Here is a 23,669-nt window from a genome sequence, read left to right as displayed (position 1 = left end):
AGCAAAAGCGTGAAGTTGGACCCTCACCTTATTCTCTATGTGCAAATTAACTCAAAGTAGACCCCCCTTGATTTTTATAACTTTTGATTTGGGGTGTTTACATAGGACCTAGTTAAAAATATTAAAGAGAGAGAGATAAATAAGAACTTTCCCCAGGGTGTCTGAGAATCCTGGGGGCTCACGTCCCTGTAGTTTTCTTTCACCTTTTTCTAAGTGGACTCCATGCCCACCGTGGAGCCCAGCATGGGGCTTGAACTCATGATGCTGAGATCAAGACCTGAGCAGGGATCGAGAGTCAGATGCTTAACCGACTGAGCCCCCCAGACACTTCCTCGATTCAGGATCTTGCTCCCACACCTCTGGTTCTGTCCCACATGCTCAAAGTCCACACAAAATGTAGCCCCTCCCCAATTCCTACAAAAAGACCTCCCTTGCACACAGCCACTCCAGATGTAATAAATTAACTTTAATATTGGGGCTGGGGATGGACAGGGGTTTATGTAGCAGCAACGTCTCCCTGACACTGTGGAGCCCTATGGGCCTTCCCACGCCCTTGCCTCTCACTCCTCCCATTCTTCTCTGTTCACACTCTCCTTTCCATCCAGAGAAGACCCCAAGAACTTGTTTTCTCTTGCACAGCAGCTCATGCCTCACTCTCCTGTTTAGCACCCTGGCCCACGGCCTTACATCCTGCCAAGTACTTCCCCAACAGACAGGTCTCACTGTAAGAGGAATTCTGGTTCCTGCTCCCGAGATCAGCGTCTGTTATAAAATAGGAAACAGACCTGTTGCATCTGAGCACCTCTGCCTCCGGGACCTTGGGCTGTATCCTTCCTGGTCTGAGGGCTGTCTTGTGTCTTGAACAGCTGTAGCTTCTGCTCCCCCAGGACCTCTTCCTTCTTATTTTTCACACTTTGCTTTCCTTGGTGGATGACTAGCTCCCGTTCCCCGGGTTCCTGTCCAGCCCAGCGTGCTGCTACAGATGATCTCCCGTGGCCTGAGTCTTGACAGAAGGTGCTAGGATCTCACATCCTTCAAGTTCATGTCCGCCATCGTTCCTGCTCCTCGAACAGCTCTAAGCAGCTGAATTCCAGACTTGGGTTCTCTTCTGGACAAAGGTTGGCAGCTCTTTCTTGTAACCAAGGGATGCCATGGATACAGAGATTTCGTAGCTCAAGGCCAGAGGTCAAATTCTTATAAAAATTATCTGGCAGTTGGAATAGTCTGTGTGGCTCCACGAGGCAGGAAGGGGTTAATCTTGCCCAAAGAGAGATTGGGCCCTTTGCCTCTGGCTCCAGGAGGTAACCCTAAGCCCTTGGAGTGTTTTGGCTGATGGGAGTCTTATTTTGCCTGGGGCTGTGGGCGGCACCAGAGAGTCTATGCTAACAGTGTGATTCATAGCGGGGGCCCTGACCTGTGGAGGTGCTGGAGACTAAGGTCAGCTCCATGGCTGGTCAGCCACATCTGCAATGATGTACCCCGGATAAAAACCCTGGAAAACGAGGCTCAGGTGATCGTCTTTGGTTGGTGAGACTCTGTGTGTTGTCACACATCATTGCTGGGAGAATTCAGTGCTGTCCGTGCAACTGAGAGCTGTTGTAGGGTCTCTCCCAAATAGTGCCCCATGCGGCTTCTCATGTGACTGTTAGCCTCATCCTTTCATTGTAATAAACTGTAACCGTAAGTGCACCAGCTTTCCTGAGTGCTGTGATTCCTTTCAGTGAATGACTGCACCTGAGAGGGGTCGTGGGGGCACTTGAACTTGCACCTGTCACTGCAGTGCAGGGTGGATGGGACATTCTTGAGGTCTGGCCTGAGAAGGGTGGCCCGTCTCTTTGGAGGGAGCTTCCTTCCCTGGGGCCAGGGGCCAGCTGCAAGGTCCATGCCCTCACCGGCCCCAGTCTCTCTCTCCAGCAGTCCTGATGCTGTCACTTTGTGTTCTCTTTCGGTGGATCCTCCGAAGAGCTGGCAATGATGTCCACAACAACCGTATAGGAGACATGCTAGAAGGCAGATATTAAAACGTTAGCCTCAGGGCCCTTCCAAACAGAATCTGCCCTCTGGAGCCCTGTGTGCAAAGAGCTGCAGGCCTGTTCCCTCCCCTCTCCCTGGAAGTCAGGGCGGTGCTTCCTCAGCTGAGCTTAGCCAAAAGGCCAAGAAGTGATTGGGGCGGCAGTTCTTAAGGTGTGGTCATGAGTGGGGTGGGAAGGAGCACCTACGGAAATGCAGATCCTCAGGCCCCAGCACACACCCACCAGACCAGATGCTCAGGGGGCAGGGCCCGGGAACCTGCATTTTAAGCAAACTTTTCGGGGGACTCTGCCTGGCAGGAGGGTTGGGAACCACGGCTCAAGGCATCTGGAGAGAAAATCCAGGACCTGGCTCCTGACACCATGCTGGCATTTGGTTAAATGCTACAGTTCCCCAGAGATGCCTGTCACCTCCTTGGGAATGTCCATGCAATTAGTCTGTGGTTTGTGTAGAGCCCCACACCCTCCTCAGCCCCATCACCACACTCACGCCATTAGCCGAGGAGCGGTGTTGGTCGCGACCTAGGGAAAGAGAAGGAGAATGAATGACATTCATTCAGGAATGAATGACAGTGCTGGACAGCATGGTGAGAGGACACATGTGGGTGGCGGAGCCCCTTGAATTCTCAGCCCCAGTTCTGCTGCTGACACGGGGAAGCCACTCCTCGCAGTGGTTATGCGTAAAACAGGACTGGGGTATGTGCCCCACCCAGCTATCTGTGCAGTTATTAAGCATAAATAAATATTTATTTGCCATGGGTTCTGGAACCGGAGAGAAGGTTTCAAATCCCAGCTCTGTCCTTTAGGGGTTGTGTGACCTAAGGCAATTGACTCTCTGTGCCTCAGTTTCCTCAACCATCACACAGGGATTTATTCAGCAAATAGGAAATGTCTGCTTTGTGCCAGGGGTCTTCTAGATGCCGGAGATACAGCCATGAGCAAAACAGCCCCAATCCCTGCTCTCATGGAGTTCGGATTAACCACTGTTACCGGCGACAACCGGACTCAGAGCCTACATGTGCCCGGTGTGTTGCTTACGATGTGCCAAATGCTGCCCTGAGAGCTTATGATCAGGGACGGTTACTCCCATTTCACAGAGGAGGAAACTGAGTCACAGAGAGTAGATCATTTGCCCTTGATGACACAATTAATAAAGCAGTAGACTGAGGGCACAGACACAGGCAGTCTGGCTCCGGAGATGCCACGCTTGGCAAACCCTTCCTCAAGTGCCTCCTGTGTGCCTGGCGCAGGGGCAGGCAGGGCTGGGGACACAGCTGTGCCCATGACAGTTCTAGCTCTGTTCGCTGTAGAGATAGATGAGTCCCCACACAGTGGCGCGTTCCCGAGGGGGCAAGGCCTTGGGTGGGAGCTGGGGGGGGGGAGTCCAGAGCAGGTGTTTGGCTCACTCTGGGAGATCAGGGAGGGCTTCCTGGAGGAGGAGGCCTCCAGCTGGGATGTGAGGAGGCAGTTTTGTTTAGGGGTTGAGGGAAGAAGCTTTGTCGTCACCAGAAATGCCCTCTCCTCCTGACTTTTGGGCTGCGAGCCCGTTGGTAGACCTCCTCTCTGCAAGCAAACATTTCCTCATCCATAGAGTGGGGCTCAGTGCTCAGCACTTGGAAAGTGCTCAGCAAAACAGCTCTTCTTCAGCTCTACTGATGAAGCCAAAGGACTTCACCCGAAAGAGCCATGGGGAGGGTGTTGCAGGCAGGCGAACAGCCTATGCGGAACCCTTTAGTCAAGAGGATCAGGCCCTTAAGAGCTGGGATCAGGGTGCCAGCTACGGCCCCTCCTCCCCAGAGGTTTGCAAAAAGGAATCAATGATCCAGTGAGCAGGATTTTCCAAAACTTAGTGTCTTCCTGTGTCAAATAGGGGAAGCTCATGGTACTTGGGTACTGAACTGAGGGTTCAGTCTGAGGCTGCCGTACTCGGGGATGAGCCTAGATCATAGTAGGTGGCCAAGCATGGAGGCTGTGGGGACGCTCATTCTCAGCTGACAGGCAGGAGATATGCCAAAGAGGAGGGACTCACGGGAGTGTCTGGACAGCCAGAAACGACGAATCAGGAAGACCAGCAGGGCCAGAAAGACTAGGACTCCTCCCACTATCAGGAAAACGATGCCCAGAGTGGACAAGCCTTGTTGTGGTGCCTGGTTGGGAGGTTCTTCTGGAAGAGAAGAAGTAAGCAGGGTTAAGTTCAGGGGCTCCTGGGGTCTTCACGTGCCCCTAAAACATGATTCCTCATCCTTTGGGGAAGCTACTGCTCGACCTCTCCTGGTCATGTCTCAGGTGGACTTGACTCCACCCCCTGGTTCCTAGGACAGGACTTTGACCCAGGCCTGGCTGATCAGAGCATTCCATTCTCCTTGGCTGTTGGGATAGATTCACGGGGCTGCTGGGACCCCAGCTAAGCCAATGACAGTCAGCCCTGGGACTTTGGCTAGAGCTACTGAAAGTGGTGTATTCTTTCAACTGGGACTACTAGACAGGGGAGACAGGAGGCTGCAGCTGCTGAGGAACATCTCACCTCCCTGAGAACACAGAGAAAAGCACAGACAAGAGATGTAAAGGAAAGTTCCTGGGTTTCACAGTTGGAGCATCTGGATCCAACCATACCTGAAGGTACATTTTCAGTAAAGTCCCATTTTTGCTTAGGCTATTTAGAGTTGTGCTTCTATCACTTGCAACTGATAGAGATTCCTGCCTCACATGCTTGGAAAGCCCTTTCTGAATCCTGGGGACAAGCCTCACACGGCTATCCACGCCTGGGTTTGCAGGCGGGGTGTATCCGGGAGGCTGCACAGTGGTTCCAGTGGTACAGATGGTGAGTTAGTGAGACTAAAGCTGATTCCATCGGTCCTTTCATTAGGGGTGTTAGGGGAAGGGTGGGAATCAGAAAGCATTCTTGCGTCTGAGGATTCCCTTAACCAGGAACCACCTCCAAACTCCTCTGTCAGAGAGGATCCTGCTGTGACCTCCTCCTTCGGTCCCTCTATTCTGGCCACCCAAGGGGCTCCTCACCTCTGACCAGGATGGGCAGTTCTGCCTGACCAGTCCCTAGGGCGTTGGTGACTTGGCAGATGAAAGTCGTGTTGATGGACTCATCCACCGTCTGGATCAGGAGCTGTGAGCCCTGGGCCACAGCAGAGGGCGGCAGGGTCCCGTTGGTCCTGGGAGAGACCGAGGCGGGAGGAAGCGGCAGGTGTGAGCTCTCACTGCATACTCATGACGTCTCTGATCTCAGTTGAGAGCAACCCTGGAATTTTCCCACTCTTCCTCTCATACCCACATCCCTCCTAGCATCAGGTGCCGTCCGCCCCATCTGAAAAACCTCTCCAGACTCTGACCACACGACAGGCCTCCTCGGCCACCACCCCAGGCTGATCTCCCTGCTCCTGGGCTGCCACGGCCACCTTCTCCCAGGACTCCCTGCCTCCACCCCATGCCTACCCCACTCTGCCCTGCATGCGGTGGCTGGAGAGATCTGGTTAGAACGAACTTGTTCACCTCCCTTACTGTTCAGAGTCCTCCTGTGGCTCCCACCTCACTCCTCACTCAGCATAAACCCAAAGTGTCTACACAGCCACAGACCCCACACGCTGGCTGCAGATACCACCGACCACACTGTCTGTGACTCTCCCCTCTGCTCTATGTCCACGGTGGCCTCCTTGTGGTCTTTGAATACCCCCACCTCAGGGTCTTTGCATGCTGTTCCCTCTGCCTGGAATGCTCTTCTGGGTATGTGCCCAACTCATCCTCCTTTTTCCTTCAGTCCTCTGCTCAGACGTCACCCTAGCAAGACCTTTATTGCCCCCACCCTGATTTCAACTGCAATGGCCCCCCCCACCTCTGCTTTACCTCTAACTCAGCCTTTATCCCCATCTGACGCACTACCGACTTCACAGCGTTATTTTGTCTATTGTTTTCCTCCCCCACTAGACTGGAAGCACCAGGAGGGGAGAGAATTTGGTCTGTTTCATTTACCAAGACACGCTGGCCCATGTGATCTGGCACAGAGCAAGCGTCAAAACGCTTCAGTTTAGTGGACAGAGAAATATGGGTTTCTGGGCATGCGGCATAGCCTGGACGGAAACCCAGCCCCATGGCTCATGGGCTTGGATCACGGTGCTTTGAAGCAGGATGGGAGAGGCATCTGCCTTCACCACTGGAAAACCTTTGACCATGATTCCCTTGACTGACCATAGAGACGTAGCAGTGGCTATCCACAGAGGTGGGCTGGTGGGGGACGGGTGCTCCCGTGGCATCTGCAGGGTTGCAAGCTGGGATGTGAGCCCCGTCCAGGGTTGGTTAAATAATTGATAGCATGTGCATTGGATGGAACGGGGTCCCAGCAGCACTGAAAAGGGTGCTGTGGGGGCTCTGACATGCCTAACAGGTAGAAGACGGATGGATGGGGAGAGGGGACAGACGATGGATGCGATTGGGCAAATCCAGTAAAAGGTAAGCAGGAGAATGCACCGGGTGGGTTCCTGAGTGCTTGTTGGGAAAGTCGTACGTCTTTTCTGTATATCTACAGATTGGCCTGATGAAACGCTGGGGGACATGGCGACGGGGACCTACATGGGGTCACGCGGGAAGGCGATCCTGACAGAGGGAAAGTTTCAAAAAGGTGCCTGTGGCACGGTTTTTGCTGAGAAAGGTAGAGAACAAAAGGCAGGAGAGCTGTGTAACAAAGGGTAGTGGTGTATATTTCTGGACACTTGACTACAGATCTTCTTTTTGCTCATAACCGGATTGTCTGAAGTTTCTACAATGGCCGTAAGTTATTTAGAATAAGAACAAGAGCCCGATAAGAAGCGTGTAAAACAATCGATCCCCTTGCCTTTTTCTTTCCCCGCTCTGCATCCTAGCCTTGGTCTGAACTTGAGGGAATCGAAGTGCTCTGAGCCTCCTCATCAAGACAGTGGGGATGGCACCCACTCTACCAGAAGTGACTGGGTGGGTTACATGAGGTGACCGTGGAGGTGGCCAAACCCAGACGTTAGGAGGATCAGTGTGGAGCCACTTCTGCACCCTTGTGGCCCTGGGACCCAGGCAGGTGACGCACCTACTGGGGCCCGACTCATCTTTAACCCCGGGCGCGGTGACGGCGCTGCCTGTGCCTGGGGGTGTGGGGGTCACATGGGATAAGGTGACCACTGGCACACAGCAGACAGCCAAAAAGAGCAGGTATAATGGTGAACCTGCCCTAAACCGCCTCATAAACTGTGCATACGAGACAGAAATCCTACTGCGTCCTAGACTCCACTTCTCTCTTTTCACTTTCTTGTACCAGTCTCCTCCCTGAGACTCAGTGGTCCAGGCCCCCAGACTCCTCCTCCCTCAGACTCAGGAATCCAGGCCCCCAGCCCTCTCCTCCCTCAGACTCAGGAGTCCAGGCCCCCAGCCCTCTCCTCCCTCAGACCCAGGAGTCCAGGCCCCCAGCTTCCTCCTCCCTCAGACCCAGGAGTCCTGCCCCCAGCCCCTCCTCCCTCAGACTCAGGACCTGATTCCCTCAGACCCAGGACCCAGGGGCCCAGGTCGGCCCAGGTCCACCCAGGACTCACGTGCTCCAGTCATAGCCCGTGGGCTCCGGTTTGCTGCGGACGTCACAGCTCAGAGCGACCTCCCTGCGGCCGAGGTACCAGTTGTCATCAAAGCCAGAGATGGAGACCTCTGGGGGGTCTGAGGGAAACAGACACACAGGCTCAAAGACAGGGACCCTTCAGAGGGGCCTAAAGATATATGGGAGCATGTCATAACGAGAAAAGGCTTCAGTGGGTTTCAGGAACAGCCCAAGACAGAGAGGGCTGTGAGGAGTCTTGGGTAATGGATTCCCTCAGAGCAGAGAAGGCCAGAAGTTCTTGGCAGGGTGGGAGGTAGTGGGGTGCTGAGAAGGCTTTTGGGGATCTGTTTCTCTCTAGTCATTTTCCTGGATAGCCAAGTCCTGGCATGGCATGGGTGTCCTGTGAGAAAAGGCCTCTTGGACACCCATCACATACAGGAGCACATTCAAGGCTCTGACAAGTCCTGCTGGGAAGAATCCTGGATCACCCTGCCTCAGCTGCTGTTTATCCACCCCAAATATGATCGACAGGGAAGATTTTCAAAGTCCCCATGGGCCCCAGTAGACAATGTGGGGATGGTGGTGGAGACAGCGGGATAGTGGTCCTTGTCCTTGCTCACATCTGGGCGCACTCACAAGGCACATTGAGAGTCACGGGCAGCAGGATGGGCTCCTTGAAGCTCTCGTGTTCCACTCTGCAGGTGACAGGCTTGCCATCTGTCTGGCTTGAGGGTATTGCGAATAAGAAGCTGGTGACGGTGTACGTGCCAGGCTGGTGTCCTGGCACCTGGCTCTCATTGGTCTTCCCATCCAGGTGTGACCAGGAGACCAGGGCGGGCGGGCGGCCCTCACTGGAGACGCAGCGGGCCACAGGCACAGGCTCCGGGCCGAGCGGGCTGAGTGGAACCTCCTCAGCCTCGGCCTTGTTCTCTGGCTGGGCTGCGGACAAGAGCAAAAAGGACTGGTCAGTCCTCGCCTGTGGTCTTTCAGCAAACAGCACACCAGCAGAGGGGGGCAGCTAGGTGAGTGCACTGGAGGTCCGGGTTCAAATCCTAGCTCCGTCCCTGAGCTGTTGGGTGGCTATGGGTATGTCTGTGCTCAGTTTCTTTGTCAATGGGAGATAAGGACAGGATCACAGGCAATGAGAACATGCAGGTAAAGCTCCCAAGATGGTACCTGGCGCATAATACATGCTCAGGAAATGCTGCTATTATTATTGGGAATGGAATACAGTGCCTGGCTGGAGGGTGGGCGATGTTGGGGAACCAGCAATGCCCGAGGCAGCCCCCAGCCCTGCCTTTAGGGGGTATACAGTCCAACGGGAAGACAGACTTCCTCAGAGAGCGGCAACCCAGAATGGGCAAAGCTGGGATGGGGGAGCCCAGAAGGGGTGTCTCAATGTTGGGGGAGTGGTGAAGGAGGGCTTCATGGAGGAGGGGAGGGCTGAGCAGTTGTGTGGAGGTTGAGAAGGGAAGACAGGCTTGAGGTCACACAGTTCTACCGAACAGAGCTGGGCTTCCACTCCCAAACCCTTCGTGTGACCATCTCTTCATTATTCTGGTAATTCCCAAACCCGGGGCTCCGCTTGGTTCCTTCCTCTTTATTACTTGTTACTGTAGTGTTATTATCGACTGGAGATTTCTCTTAAATTTGACTCACTGGTTGTGGGTTTTTTGTCTTTTTTTTTTTTTTTTTTGGTAAAATACTGGTAGTTTTAATTTTACACAAAATTTCCAAAACAATGGTTACATAGTATAATAGGCATCTGCAATGAATAGTTTATTCATGGAAATTTTAAGTTAAAATCAGCTTCTAAATTTAAATTAGTCATCTCCGGCTAATGAAGAGAAAAGGAAATCACAGGTGCTGGGAATAATCTACTAGACAATCCAGTTGTCCACTTCTGTTCAAGCAAATTCCCTCTATCGCTTGGGCTCAAGTTCGATTTATTTTGCTTTTCCCAATTTGTGCTTCGCTTGGCACGTCTGATGGATTTCACAGCTGAACTCAGTCATAAAACGACAGCCAAATGTGCTTTTCAAACATGCATTATTTTATAATTTGCAAAATGCCCTTCAATTTTATCCACAATTGGAACACTCCTCACTCCCAGGGTACCAGCGAGGAGGTAGAAGAGAACTCGATTTCCTGGAGGGGAGGCCCCCCTCCCAGCCTGCCTCACTGATGAATGTGAAAGCATAGCATGAAATTTCAACCTTCCCTTTCTTTGGGTCTCATTATCTTTTACAAAAATAAAATAAAAGACGTAAGCAAGGTTTAGGGGCTGCTGCAATTCAGCACCTTTCTTTCTGATTAACATAGAGTAGAGGAAGATTGGTCTGGGTCTATCTACTTTGGCGTGGAGCTGGGGAGGGATTCATTGTAGACACGAAAAGCTGTGTTTCCAGTTGCCTCTGATTCGCCTAAGGGATCACAGTAGATGCTGCAGAATGTGGCCTACAACCGGAGGGAAGCTCTCCAAAGTTAAGGAGGTAGATTAACTTTTTTCTTCATGGGCGGCTTGATATTTCCCAGTTGTTACTAAGGTACCAGCATGCTGACGTTCTGAGCCCCACCAAGGTCTGCTATCACAATGACCTCCTCAGGTTCATGGCCAGCGCCCCTGGCTTGGTAGAGTGCTATCAGAGGCGCCCCCTCTGGGAGTAACCAGAAAGCTCCTTGCAGAATTTGATAATGAAAATGTTCTGATGCCAACCCTATGACCACAGGGTTAGGATGACTCATTTGTGTCTTTTGGAATCGGGTAGTGCCCGATCGTCTAGTAGCATAGGTCCAACTTGTTTCTGGTCTACTAAATTTTTTCTTTTTTTTTTTGAGAGAGAGAGAGAGAGAGAGCATGAGTGAGGTCTTGTGCAGGGGTGGGACGGGACAGAGGGAAAGACAGAATCCCTAGAAGTTTCCGTGCCCAGCGTGGGGCCTGACACAGGGTTCGATCTCATGACCCTGAGATCATGACCTGAGCCGAAATCAAGCATCGGGCGCTCCACTGACTGAGCCGCCCAGGTGCCCCTCTGCTCTACTAAATTTCTGGTGGCAGCCAGAGGAGAAGTTATCTTAGCAGCAGAGATCTCAAACAACAATTTTTTCCCACCTTTCCAATAGGTCTTGCTTCCTCTCTTGCCTGGTACTCATCACACACCTAAGCAACAACGGAAGGGCCACATGACCTTTTAAGAGTGTCCCGTGCACCTGGGACGGCTGCACCTTCAGTGTGAAGTGTGCCACTGAAATCCGCCAGAACAGCTTTGAAGCCACCACGAGCTGCCATCCTTCATGTCCCCCCCTCCAGCCCCAGCAAAGTCCCCGCTAACAGGAAACTCAGTACAGCATCCTTGGCATCCCCCCCAGGCTGCCTGACAAGCAGTCGCTAGATGCTGGGAGCCGGGCCCCTGGCCCGGGGGCTGCTCACTGGTTCTGGGTTACTCTCAACCTGAAGACCTGAAGTCCCAGATTTGTTGAAAGCGCTGCCTTTGGCTGGGCGCTGAGGGCACCGTTCCAAGGACTTAACGGTGCAGGAGTCAGTCTTGTAAGGGCCTGGATGCCTTCCCAGCATGGGAAGGGAAAGTACCGGTAAGTACGCATCAGCTCTTACTAATCCTCAGGGTGATCCCTCCTTCCCAGAGGCGTAGGGACTTACTCAATTTCAAAAAGGAAATGTTCTGCTGGGGAACAGGAACCTTGAGTCCATGACAATGCCTGGGAGCATCTGGACCCATGGTGGGGAAAGCCTCTTCTGGGTGTCAGAATGGCCCTCCTTCCTGTCTGTGTATTTCAACTCTCCCTTCCTCACCAAAGGGAGTAACAATGATTGACAGCCATCAGGAGCTCACAGGGGCCTCTGTTCTAAGGTTCAGCTGGATAAACTCCGGAGACCCTAGGGACAGCTTTCTGAGGACAGCACTCTTGTAACTAACCATACCTTACAGGCGAGGAAAGGAGAGTCTGAGATGAAGGCGTTTGCCAAGCTGGTGGTAGCCAACCGGGAGGCAAACCCTGGCCTCCAGGCTTCCCAGGCCCCTGCCAGGACTCTACCTGTCCCACCTTCTTATCCACCACCGCCAAGCTCTGCCCTCAGTCTGCAAGAGCTTAACCTTACTCTCCAGGATCCCACATCTCTTCCTAGCCTACAGCCCCTTCCCCCTTCCCCACCTCCCCATCATTGCCCCATCTCCTCCTTTGGTCCCCACAAAATCTCCCCGCTCCATCCCCCCGTGCCCCCCCCTTCCCCGCCCCCGCCCTCACCGAGCACGTGGAGCCAAGTGCGTGCGCTCCTGCTGCCCTCGGGGAACATGGCGAAGCGGCAGGTGTAGTTGGCTTCATCTTGGGCGCGCAACCCCCACAGGGCCAGCGACCCGTCCCGCAGCTCCAGGCCCGGCTTGGCGCCTACAAATTCCAACCGGCCGGGCTCGGGGAAGCTGGCGCCCTGTATGGGGTGGAAGACCGCCACGTTGAGCTCGTTCCCCGCTGCGTCCTGCCGCGTCCATGTCACCTGAGTCACGTGCACCTCGTGCTCCAGCGGGGGCAGTTTGCAGGACAGCTCCACCGTGTCGCCCAGGAGGCCGCTCACCTCCCGGGGCGCCAGCACGCCGACCGTCCCGGTCCCTGCGGGGCAAACGCGGGCAGGTCAGACCCAGGCGTCCGAGGTCGGGATGCCGAGGGGCCCCTGGGAGGCCACTCACCCTTCCCGGGCTGGACTGGGTCTGCTGCTCCCTGTCTGCGTCCGAGCAGCCTCGCGGGGCTGTGATTACCGTATTTCCCCATCGATGCTTTAAATTGTGGTCCATACTGAGGTTGAAAACTTAAATCTGCCATTTAAACCATTTTAAAGTGCACTGTTCGTGCCATTGAGCTGTGCATGTAACTACCACCACTATCTAGTTCCAGAGCGTTTCCATCAGCTCACTGTCATCAAGGCCACTGTGACGCTGTCATTTACAGGAACTCTGACTGAGGGGTGGGAAAAGGCGCAGCATATCTAAGTCCTAGAATCCATGAAATATGATATTATTATTATTATTGCTCTGCATGGACCCCAATTGGGAGAAGGTTTGTAGGGGATCCCGGCACAAGAAGGGAGGCAGTTATAACCCAAGGATTTTGGATCCTTCCGATCTCTGCTGTGAGGCTTCAGGCAGGTTACCTAACCTCTCTGATTCTTTTTCCTAGTTTGTAATGTGGGACTAATAACAGTTAACACGCACAGGCTGTTCTCAGTGCTTCACGCATCTCTCAGGGTTTAGTTCTTAAACAGCTCCTTGAAGCAAACACTACCATCACCCTCACTTTATAGATGGGGAAACCAAGGCACAGAATCGTTTCCTCCAGGTCACAGAGAAGGTAAATGGCCGAAGGGGGATTTGAACCCTGCGGTCTGCGCTCAGGAGTCCTGACCTCTAGCCCACCATATTAAAATCTTTCAGGCTCAGGCCTCAGCACATAGTAGGTCCTCAATATGTCTTGGCGCATACTGCTATTAATAAACACAATGCTGTCCATTCTTACTAGTAATAATAAAGAGAATGGAGAAGGTGGGAACGAGGAGGTAAGGGTTTTGAATTCTGGTACTGCTAGCAGCAGCCACTGTGAGACTGTGCGTGGGTGGTGTCACTTCTCTGAATCTCAGTTTTGTCATCTGTAAACTGGGGGTGGTTAGAGCATGATATGGTTGCTGGGTGGACGAGACAATGAAATCTATCTAGAGGGATTAGCATGTGCCAACAACTCTGTCAAGGTGAATATTGTAATTATTGTGTTACGAGGAAGAGGAAGCTGGGAAGTAGCAGACGGGTGCCTAGAGCGTGCTGTGTGGAGGAGGGCACGGTTCGGACACAGGCAATTGGAGAGTGGGGAGCCTGCTAGCGTGGGCCTTAATGCCGGCTGTGTCACTGATGTGCTGTGTGGCTCTGGGTACGCGGGTCTCCTTCTCTGGGGCTTTCGTCCACCTGATGGCAGGTCTCGTCCCTGGCAAGGTTGCCATGAAGACGACATTGGGTGAAGCGTAACGACCACACTCAAGTGCCTCCTCTGTGCCAGACACCAAAGCTGTTTCCTTACAAGTGGCCTCCCCCAACCCTCTCCACAACCCCATGAGATGCGCACTTGTATTTTCATCCCCACTGAATAGAGAGGTCAGGTGCACCTCCGAGGGTCAAGCCACTTGCCTAGGTCTACCCTGCGCCCCTGCTCCTGGGCACCAGGCTCTCCCGTCCTGGCAGAGGGGGGGCTCCGTCCACTATTTTGGTTCACTCATTGGAGCTGCTACTTCTTGGTGGTGCCTTGGGCAAGTTGCTTCCCTTCTCCGAATGGAGGCCACAGTGGGGCTCATATTGGGAATCTCCTTAAGAGGTTTGGGTTGGTGGCTCTCTGTGAAGTCCTTGAGCCTTGGGCCCCTCTTTTCTGGAGAAGTGCCCAGAGTTCTGGGAATCACCTTTTGGGAAATGCTGAGTTGATCAACTGTGGCTTCCCCAAGTCTGCATTCAGAATTAATATTGTTCATCTGAATTACCATGTCATTATTGTTCTTACCCAGTGCACCCAACTTTGATCAGCATCCACCCAAGAAAGAGTCTTAGAAGGTAGGTAGAATCTCTATCCCCCCATCCCCAACACTTTTTAGGGAAACACTTTTTAGGGAAACAGTTTTAGTTTCCCTAAAACTCTCCTGAGCTCACACAGGTATTAAATGCCAAAAGCTCTTTTGAAACCCGGGCGGTCTGACTTCAGAGCTATATCCCCAGGGCCTGGAACATTGTGAGACACTCGGTGAATGTGTGTGGGATGAACTGCCCAGCTGCATGGATAAATGAATGGCCATGACTTAGAGCCAAACATTTGGGGTCAGAAGGGGGAAGAGGTTATGTGCTCCTGCCCTCTTCTACTCCCCCCCCCCCCCGCCCCCATCAAGCATTCTCTGATGAGGTCAGCGGGCCCAGCCTTTGCGGTCTGGCTACCGTGAGCAGGAGCAAGAGGTGAGGTGTCCGGGCATGTGTCATTCATTCTCGGCTTTCCTAGACTGACTGACGGTTCTACCGTAAGGAACTCCGGCTGCTTTCCGGGAGGCTGGGGTCTCTCCCCGTTCTGTTCCTCCAGCCCTGGGGGAGGCGGACCATCCTGCCAGTGCGGGGGGTGGGGGGGTGGGGTGGGGGGAGCCGCGGCTGCCACGCCGCGGTGGGGGGAAGTGTCACTTACTGGCTTCCGTGGGCACCCAGGGCAGCGACAGCAGTAACAGCGGCGGCAGCGACAGCAGTAACGGCGGCAGCTCTGGCGGCAGCACCATACTGGGTTCCTCCCGCAGCTGGGTCGCCGCTCCGCCGCTCCGCTCCGGACGAGCCTCCTCCCTCCCTGGTTTGTTGGGCTCCTTCTCCCTCGCCCGCCGCCGCCGACTGGGAGCTGCAGTCTAGACCCCGAGGCACCCCAGCCTGCCAGAGCGAGCAGGCGCGTGGGAAGTTCCCCGATCTTCACCTCCAGACCGGCCCTGCGAGGGGGTGGGGTGGGGGGCTGCCTCTGCGCCTGCGCCACTCGAGACACCGCCCAGGATCTAGCGGGTGGTTTCTTCTTTTTTATGGAGGCATAATAAGCACAGTGTTGTATTAATTTCAGGTGTATAGTATAATGATTTAACACTTCTTTTTTAATTTGACAGAGATCACAAGTAGGCAGAGAGGCAGGCAGAGAGAGAGAGAGAGAGAGGAAGCAGGCTCCCGGCTGAGCAGAGAGCCGGATGCGGGGCTCAATCCCAGGACCCTGGGATCATGACCTGAGCCCAAGGCAGAGGCTTTAACACACTGAGCACCCAGGCGCCCCTATGATTCAACACTTATGTACATTTCTCGGTACTCGCCCGTGACAAGGGTGCTCTCAGTCCCCCTCACCTGTTTCCCCCATTACCCGCCACTCACCTCCCCTCTGGCAGCCCCCAGTTCCTTCTCTGTACTGAAGAACCTGTCTCCCCCGGCCCCCACCCCACCACCGTGTTCTGTTTCTTAAATTCCACCTAAATGAAACCATTTAGTATTTGTCTTTTTCTCACTGACTTACTTCACTTTTTAAAGGTCAAGGCTGCTAAGGGCCACAGCTGACATTCCAACCTACCATTGGGATAGATCCCTAGTTCTTAACCACCAGGCCTAAACCCTCTGGACTTTGGAGTCAGACAAGGCCTGGGCTCATACTGGGCGAGTTGCTTCCCTCGCTTTCCTCATCTGAAAAATGGGCACGATGACAGGACTCACCTACACAGGAGGGTTTGTAAGGCTGAAAAGTAACTGCTTAGCCCGATTCCTGGTTTTACCGTTTGCACTTGATAGGCAACAGCTATACCAGTAACAACCAGTATCAGTATTTTTACAGATATCACTGAACAATCATGTTGGCGAGAACGATGATTCACCCATTCTGCATTCAACATCAATTTATTGAATCAGGCCCTATTCCTGGCACAGGGAAGGCGGCAGAACATAACACAGACAAAAATCTCTGCCTTCGTGAAGCCCACCTTCTACTGGAGGGAAATAGGTGTTAACAAATGAATGCAGAGAACACTGTCCTGTTTGGTGGTGATGATGGTCCCAGGGTCACATACAACAGGGAGAAGGATGAGGGAGGGAGCGAGGGAGGGAGAGAGGAGAGGAGAGAAACAGAGACACTCAGAGGCAGTGATTGGGAAGTAGGGAGAGAGAAAAACATACAAAGAGAGAGACACAAGATGAGAGACTGAGAGAGAGGAGAGGCAGACACAGCATAGAGAGAGATGAAAGAGAACTGAGAGTTGACAGAGAGACGCAGGGAGCTGTGTACTCAGACACAGAGCTTGGGAGATGGCTTTCTCCCCAGCTCTGTCTATCCTGGCTATAGTTGGTGCCCCCCCCCCGCCCCGCCCCCAGCCCCGGCCCCGCCCAGCAGCTCTGACTCTTGTTCTGTGACATCCCTCTATCTTTCTAGACAACTCCCCTTTTAGGCTTTGGCCGGTTTGGAGGCTTTTGTGATCCCGCCGACGTCTTTGAGTTGGAGCTAGTGTTCACTGATGGCGCATCGCCGTGGGAGGGTGGCTCTGATGCCCGGTGTCTCTCGCCCTGGATGTGGGTGAATTTCTGAATGGAAACACAGACGCTAGTCACTGGGAAATCTCTGAATTTTCTGGCACTCTCGTTCTGGGATGCTGAATTCTCTCTGAATCCGGAACCTGTGGCTGCTACTGCGTTCCTCCTGTGGACCGTGCTGTCACCCTCCGGGGTTCCCCCTCCTCCAGGGCTCCCCAGCTACTGCATGTGAGGAGCCTCCTCACAGAGCTTGGTTGGTCAGAGGCTGCCCCCTCCTCCTCTGATGTTTGAGCTTCAGATCTGGGGCCCACCTCATCCCATACTCTACCTCTTCGCCCCTGGACATCTGACTCCTCTTTGACAGGAATGGAGCCTGGGTCTGAAAACAGGCCATCAGAACCCTGGTCCTAAACAACGGGCACGTAAAGGGAATGATACCCGCCCTCGGTCACTGAAGCGCAAAAGTGGGGTCAAGGCAGAGCCAAGGGTCAGGGATGTGGTGAAGGTTAAGGATGGAACCAGAGGTGGGGTCAAGAAAAGGGAGGGCTTCGGAATGGGGCTGGGATGACAGGAGGGTCAGTGGGATGGGGAGGGCCTTCGGTGGCTGGTATTTCTGGTCACCCCCTTGCCCCCAAATAGTTGGGTCAATAGATACTTGGGAAGGCCAAAACACCCATGCTATAAAAATCTCTGAATTCAAGTAAATGTCTTCTTTTAGGTCTGGATGAACCTCAATGAGGGCATCATGGGGTGGGGTGGGGGATTGTTGCCAGTTGGAATGGGTAGGCTGAGGCAAGGTGTTCTACCATTCCCTAGACAGCCCCTGCCGGGACCCCTCCCCACCTCTGAGCCCTAATGTTGGTCTGGGATCTCCTTGAAACCACTCTCCTTTAGTCGAACCGTTCCTGTGTTCAAACACACCATCAGTTTTGAACCTCTCCTTTTGGGTATTTCCATTGCTTCGCCCGTGCAGAGGGAGGCGCCGAGAGAAACCATGTCCACGCCATTTCCCCTGGTGTGGGATGCAGTCAGGTCCACGGTAGTTTCTAGAAGCTGATTGGCTGGGTCCGAGGGCATGCACACTTGTGTTTTGGGGGGACATCACCAGATTGTCGTCCAGTGCTCTTACCGGCAAGGTAGAGGGTGGCAGTCCAGGGCTTACCACCCCGGGACCCGCATGACAGTAAACTGGAGCTTCCAGAATTTCAGATGTGAAGCTTTGTCCCAAGGCTTTCACGTAGGAACCTGGAGGCTGGGTAGGGGAGGAAGGGGGAGGGGGGGCAGAAAGAGTGGACAGGGGAGAAAAGGGGCAGGGGAGAGGGGAGGGGTGGAGAAGGGAGAAAGAGAGCAGGGAGAGGGGAGGGAGGGAAGGGAGTGGGGGTCCAGAGAGTTACTCTTTTGCTTCAAATTCTGGTTTCACCAATTCATAGTAGCTGGTGATCCTAAACAACCTGGATCATTTCTCTTGCCTCCTTTTTTTCTCATCTGTAAAACAGAGGATCAAGAAACTGTGTGATGACGATTGAATAAGTTATTTGCGAGTAAGTTATACGGTTAAACAAGTAAATTTGTTCAGGTGGTCCACAAATGGCAGAAACTATTCTTGGTGTCCTGGGGCAGAATTTTCATCTTCTACACTCTGAGGCTAGGCAGGAAAAAGATGGAAAGAAATCCCCAAACCACCACCACCTGCCTGCCCTTCCCCAAACACCGGCTGGTTACCAGACCACGATCCTGAGATCATTTCCTGTCCTACATCTCTGGCCAGCTCCCTCACGTCCACTGCCTTGCAGGGGTGTACTGGTGCCTCCCCAAGGTTGTTCCCTCTTTGTTCTTTTCAAATCCCACAGGCCTCTCACAGCCCAAGGAAGGAATTGAAACCTGCCCTCCCCAGCCTACTTCTACCACTGGTGACTAATCAGAGCCGTACCCTCTGACAGGCAGCTCTCTGTATACAACAGAGAAGGACAAGGTCCAGATTATAGCTCCTACATGACCTGGCCCCTGACAACAGCAATGATGTCACTTCCGCTTTACAAGTCAAAAAGAGCAAAGCCCTTGCAGTCCCTCTAAATAAAGCGTATTTGCTCACCTTCAGGCTGGGACATGTTTCCTCTGTTCTCCACCTGGCAATGGCTATTAACACTTCAGTTCATGACTGAGCCGGCACCTCCTCCTAGAAGCCTTCCTGGATCCCCGGGCTGGGCAATCCCTTCTCTGGTGTTCCTGAGCCTCTGAAGCTGTAAGTTCCATGGAGGCAGGGCCCAGGGTGGTGAGAATTCCATTTCCTCATTCCTGTTTTTTTTTTTTTTAAGAAATTGTATTTATTTATTTGAGAGAGAGAGAGAGGTGTAGGAAGGGGCAGAGGGAGAGGGAGAGAACCTCAAGCAGACTCCCCACTGAGCTCAGAGCCCCAGATGCAGGGCTTGATCCCACGACCCTGAGATCATGACCTGAGCCAAATCAAGAGTTGGACACTTAACTGACGGAGCCACTCAGGCGCCCCAACTTCCTCATTTCTAAAATGGAGCTAATAATAGCATCTACTTTCTAGGATTTGGGTTAATAAACAGAAATGATGCATTAGAACCCTTTAGCATAAATAATGCCTTCAAGGGACATGGCTACTCTTGTTATCCTCTTAATGTGTTCTCCAGAATAGCTGACCCCTTCCCCAGGGAGCCCTCTTGGACCTCCCCTCCCCAGACTAGATCTGGAGCCCCCTCTGGGTTCCCACGTCCCAACTTAGACTACTCTGGGTTGTCATCACCGGGAATGGATCTTTCTTCCCCACTAGACCCTGAGCTCTGGGAGGGCAGGGCTGCAGCTGCTGTGGTCAGCCCTGAGGACCCAGTACTGCCCAGCACAGGGCTCTACATGGACCAGGGGCCAGGGGAAGGCATGTTGAACGAATGGTTGGATGGATGGCTTTAGTAATTATTTGATCTGTTATTTGTCTGTTAGTCTTCTCTCCCACCTTAGCACATAAAATTATGTTTCCTGTCAATACTGGAATTTAGAAGAAACCTACTTACGAAGTTGTGTGTGTGAAAGAGAGAGAGAGTGAGAGCAAGCCTGAGAGTTTGGGTGTGTTCCAAGAGGGAAGAGACAGGGGTGGGGTAGGAAGCAGGGAGGGCTGAGGACTTGGGCAAGGCATGAGCTGGAGTTTAGACTCTGGAGATGGAGTCGAACCCCGAGAGGGCGGAAGCCATGTCTGTCTTGTTTTGGGCCGTGTCCAGCATCTAGCCACACAGAAGAGCCTCGATAAATATTCCTCGGGTGAGTGAATGAACCAGGTGTTGTTAAAGTAGCCTAGGAATCTTGCTGTGCCTCTATTATAATTGTTGGTCATGGTATGTTTTGGACAGGTCTTGAACCGGAAATAAGTTCTTTTTGTCCCTTTCAGGGAGGAGAGAGTCTGACTCATTGCTGATAAGCACGGGAGACAAATATGGGACTGCCGTCACCACTCTATTCTAGACTGGTGAACATCAGTCCTGATACTTGATACTGGCACTCCTTCCTGGGGAGTGTGGGTGGGTTTCCAGAACTCTCAGTATACTACTTAGAGGAGCTACTGCCAGTCTATCAAAAATGGGAACTGAGGGCACCTGGGTGGCTCAGTTGGTTAAGTGTCTGCCTTCGGCTCAGGTCATGATCCTGGGGTCCTGGGATCGAGCCCCATCTCGAGCTCCCTGCTAAGAGGAGAGCCTGCTTCTCTCTCTCCCTCTGCCTGCTGCTCCCTCTGCTTGTGCTCTCTCTCTCTCTCTCTGACAAATAAATAAATAAAATCTTTAAAAAAAATGGTAGCTGAGGAGGCAGGCATCCTGGCAAAATGGATGTGAAAATGGAGAGGAATTATGGCCAGAGGTTACAGCTAGAAATTCCATCTCCCTTCTCCCATTTCTTCCTTCTTTGATCCTCAAGAACACGACAACCCTTATGGCTGCTGGGATGTGTGGAATGCCTGGAGAGAGGAGGAAAGTTCCAGATTTTCTTTGTTTTTGTCTTCTACCTGGATACAAAGTGTGTGATGTCTACACAGTCACAGAGTAAGAACAGGTGCGGGATTCTCAACTTTCTTGTCCTGCATCTCGTGCCTTTGACAGCACTTTCCAACCACGCCGCCCCCCCGGGGGGATGTTGGGATAAGCTTGTGCTTATTCTCAGCTCACATTTTCACTGTGGCCCAACTCCTCCACACCTGCCTGTGGGCACAGCCTTCCTCCTAGTCACGCCAGCTTTGTTTTGCCAAGTGTCATTTAAATCCTTGACTTTATGGCTTACATCTTAGGGTTAGATGTATGCATGGGTATTAGACTGGCTGCAAGGAACCATGGAACTAAGGCAACAGTGGTGTAAGTAAGAAAGAAGGCTGTTTCTTGGGGCACCTGGGTGGCTCAGTGGGTTAAAGCCTCTGCCTTTGGCTTGGGTCATGATCTCAGGGTCTTGGGATCGAGTCCCACATTGGGCTCTCTGTTCAGCGGGGAACCTGCTTCCCCCCCTTCCCCGCCTGCCTCTTGTGATCTGCCTACTTGTGATCTCTGTCTGTCAAATAAATAAATAAAATCTTTAAAAAAAAAAAAAGAGGGCTGTTTCTTCTTTCAGGTACAAAGAATCCAGAGGAATTTAAGACAGAACCAGTTGGATGGCTTCACGGAGTCTCTTTCATCTCTGAAAAATGGCACTCATTTTTCAGTGGGATGTTGGTAAACTGACGTTCCAAAAAAAACAAAACAAGAAAAGCCCACAAAACCTCTGATTTGTACTGTTTTCCAATTTCCATGGTAAGCACGCTGTAGCAAGGTTCATGGAGCACGTACCCTGTGTGACAGAGACAGATCTTGCTGTCGTGGAGCTGACAGTCTAATAGATGAGGTAAATATGAAATATTCACACCAACAAACATTTTAGTGACACAATGTGGTTAACCGCTATTAAGCAGGACCCCGCTAGGACAGTGTTCCACCAGCGGACTGAATTTATAACAGGGGTCGTCAGGAGGTCTCTTTGAGGAAATTTGCCCAGTTTACTTTTAGGAGTGGGGAGGGACTTCACAAAGATTCTCAGCTGTTCCAGAGGGCAAGGGAAAGGGACTTGCTACAGAGGACAGCAGGCCGTGGGCTGGTTTGGGCGGTGGCTTCAGTGTCACCCACTGAGTCCTGGCCAGATTTGGAGCTGGAAGAACCATTTCCTGCCCTGCCACCGCCCAAGCAGGAAATGACTAACTTCTTTAACAGTGGAGGGAGAGGGAAGGAGGGATGAGGAACTGCAGGATGCCTAAGGTGACCAAGGAACTGGTTAGATATTAGGGGTTTCTAAGCAAATCTGAGCCCTTGGACAGACCAGGGCAAGGAACCCAGAGTCAGTGATTGACACATACGGGTCCTGGGGGGATTTATTTATTTTTAACAATGAGGAGTTAGAGTTGCACTGTCTAGTACAATAGCGGCTAGCCACAGGTGGCAATATAAATGGATTAAATTGAATTAAAAACAAAAATTGCGATCATCAGTTACACTATCCATATTGCAAGAGCTCAGTAGCCACAGGTACTGGATGGTGCAAGTATAGAACATTCCCATCACCGCAGAGAGTTCTGTCGGACAGCACTGGTCTAAGGCACGGGTTTTGGAATTCGGGGGACTTGAGTTGAGATCATGCATGGCTGTGTTGCCTCGGGCCAGTCACTTGCCCTCTGTGAGCATCACTTTTATCCTGTGTACTCAAGCACAGTGACCACTACCTGATACAGGAGGAGGGAGCTCATGAAAGAAGGGGAAGGGGGGGGGGTCTGGCCCCAAGGAGGGAGTGGCAGGAAAGCGGGGTGATTGGGAACAGGGATTTCAGAGCCAGGCAACCTGGCTTGGAGAACAGCTCCCCCTTGTGCTACCCCATGTGACCCTGGGCAAGTCACTCTCTCTCTGAGCCTCCCCTGCTTTGTCAGGAAAACGGAGGTGGGTTCTCCTTCCCTCAGTGGGTTCAGTGAAGAAGATATGACCCATGAATCATCAAAGGTACATAGTGTAGGGGCTGACACAGAGACAGCCCTTGGCAGACAACATTTGCACCCAGGTCTGCTCCTATCACTGTGAATCATAATGATGTGGTAGGTGGTTTTTTTTGTTGGTCACAAAAGCAGGGATGCTCCCCAGCCAAAGCTTCATTCATACTCCTTTCCCCTCCTCCTGCCATCTACCGGGATTCTCCAACAGCTCAAAATCAAGTGGTCAGTCTTATTTACAAATGGGCCATGAAGGGACACCTGGGTGGCTCAGTGGGTTAAGTGGCTGCCTTTGGCCCAGGTCATGATCCCAGGGTCCTGGGATCGAGTCCCGTATTGCGGGGGGGGGGGGGGGGGCTTGCTTAGCAGGGATCCTGCTTCTTCCTCTGCCTGCCAATCCCCCCGCTTGTGCTTTCTCTCTCTACCTCTCTCTCTCTCTGACAAGTAAATATAATCTCTTTAAAAAATGGGCCACAGACTTTTGGGGCTTGTGACCACCTCCCCCACTTCTCTGTGTCCAGGTTTATGTATTTATTTATTTTTCTTTTTTTGAAAAGGAGCAAAAATAAACTGCATGTGTAGAAGACATTTTGGAGTGTCTGCTCAGTTTACAAGGCAAAACCTCCCTGGCTTTATGAGCAACAAACCCCACAGGCAGGGCTGAACCCCTGAACTCTGCTTGTACAAACCCTCCTGGCCCCCACCTCAGCCACGGGAATGCGACCATGGTTGACATCTGACCCGAGTGAGCCAATCGGATGCCTTCTCTAGGGGTTTTGGGGACAAGGCGAAGGAATTCAGTGGTCTTAGAAGTTATGGGATTGTGTCTTTCCCCACATGGATGGAGAAACACTGAGCATCCGTGGGCAGAGAGAGAGAGCCACGGATTCTTTACTTCTCATCAAGAGGTGGTGTCCTTTTCCCACCCCTCAAATCTGGACTGGCAACGTGGCTAGCTTTGGCCAGAAGAATGTGGCAGAAATGATGATGTGCCATCCTTTTTTTTTTTTTTA

General features: G+C 52.5%; 1 protein-coding gene and 1 pseudogene across 1 annotated transcript; both read right to left on the bottom strand.

Moving 5' to 3' along the window:
* Positions 1-202: 202 nt before the first annotated feature.
* PVR (PVR cell adhesion molecule) lies at positions 203-15,100 on the bottom strand. The gene is made up of 8 exons (XM_047711149.1): positions 14,803-15,100; positions 11,857-12,216; positions 8,230-8,532; positions 7,595-7,712; positions 5,049-5,197; positions 4,060-4,194; positions 2,521-2,552; positions 203-2,003 (listed from the first exon to the last, which is right to left on the bottom strand). The coding sequence occupies exons 1-8, from the start codon at positions 14,888-14,890 to the stop codon at positions 1,929-1,931; spliced, it is 1,260 nt and encodes a 419-aa protein (XP_047567105.1). The 5' UTR covers positions 14,891-15,100; the 3' UTR covers positions 203-1,928.
* LOC125089177 (haloacid dehalogenase-like hydrolase domain-containing protein 2) lies at positions 10,025-10,787 on the bottom strand (annotated as a pseudogene).
* Positions 15,101-23,669: the final 8,569 nt, after the last annotated feature.

Source organism: Lutra lutra, chromosome 17 (assembly GCF_902655055.1).
Source record: "Lutra lutra chromosome 17, mLutLut1.2, whole genome shotgun sequence".
NCBI lineage: Eukaryota > Metazoa > Chordata > Mammalia > Carnivora > Mustelidae > Lutra > Lutra lutra.
The sequence above is the reverse complement of the archived record's forward strand: the minus strand, read 5'-3'. Positions and strand labels throughout refer to the sequence as shown.

What these genes read in the sequence shown, in the direction of transcription:
- PVR (XM_047711149.1), bottom strand. Translation starts at nt 14,890, where the DNA reads ATGGTGCTGCCGCCAGAGCTGCCGCCGTTACTGCTGTCGCTGCCGCCG. An exon ending in ACGGGCTATGACTGGAGCAC is followed by an intron (nt 5,198 to 7,594) that starts GTGAGTCCTGGG and finishes GGTCTCTCCCAG; the next exon opens with GACCAACGGGACCCTGCCGC. An exon ending in CTGGCTGTCCAGACACTCCC is followed by an intron (nt 2,553 to 4,059) that starts GTGAGTCCCTCC and finishes CTCTTTCCCTAG; the next exon opens with GTCGCGACCAACACCGCTCC.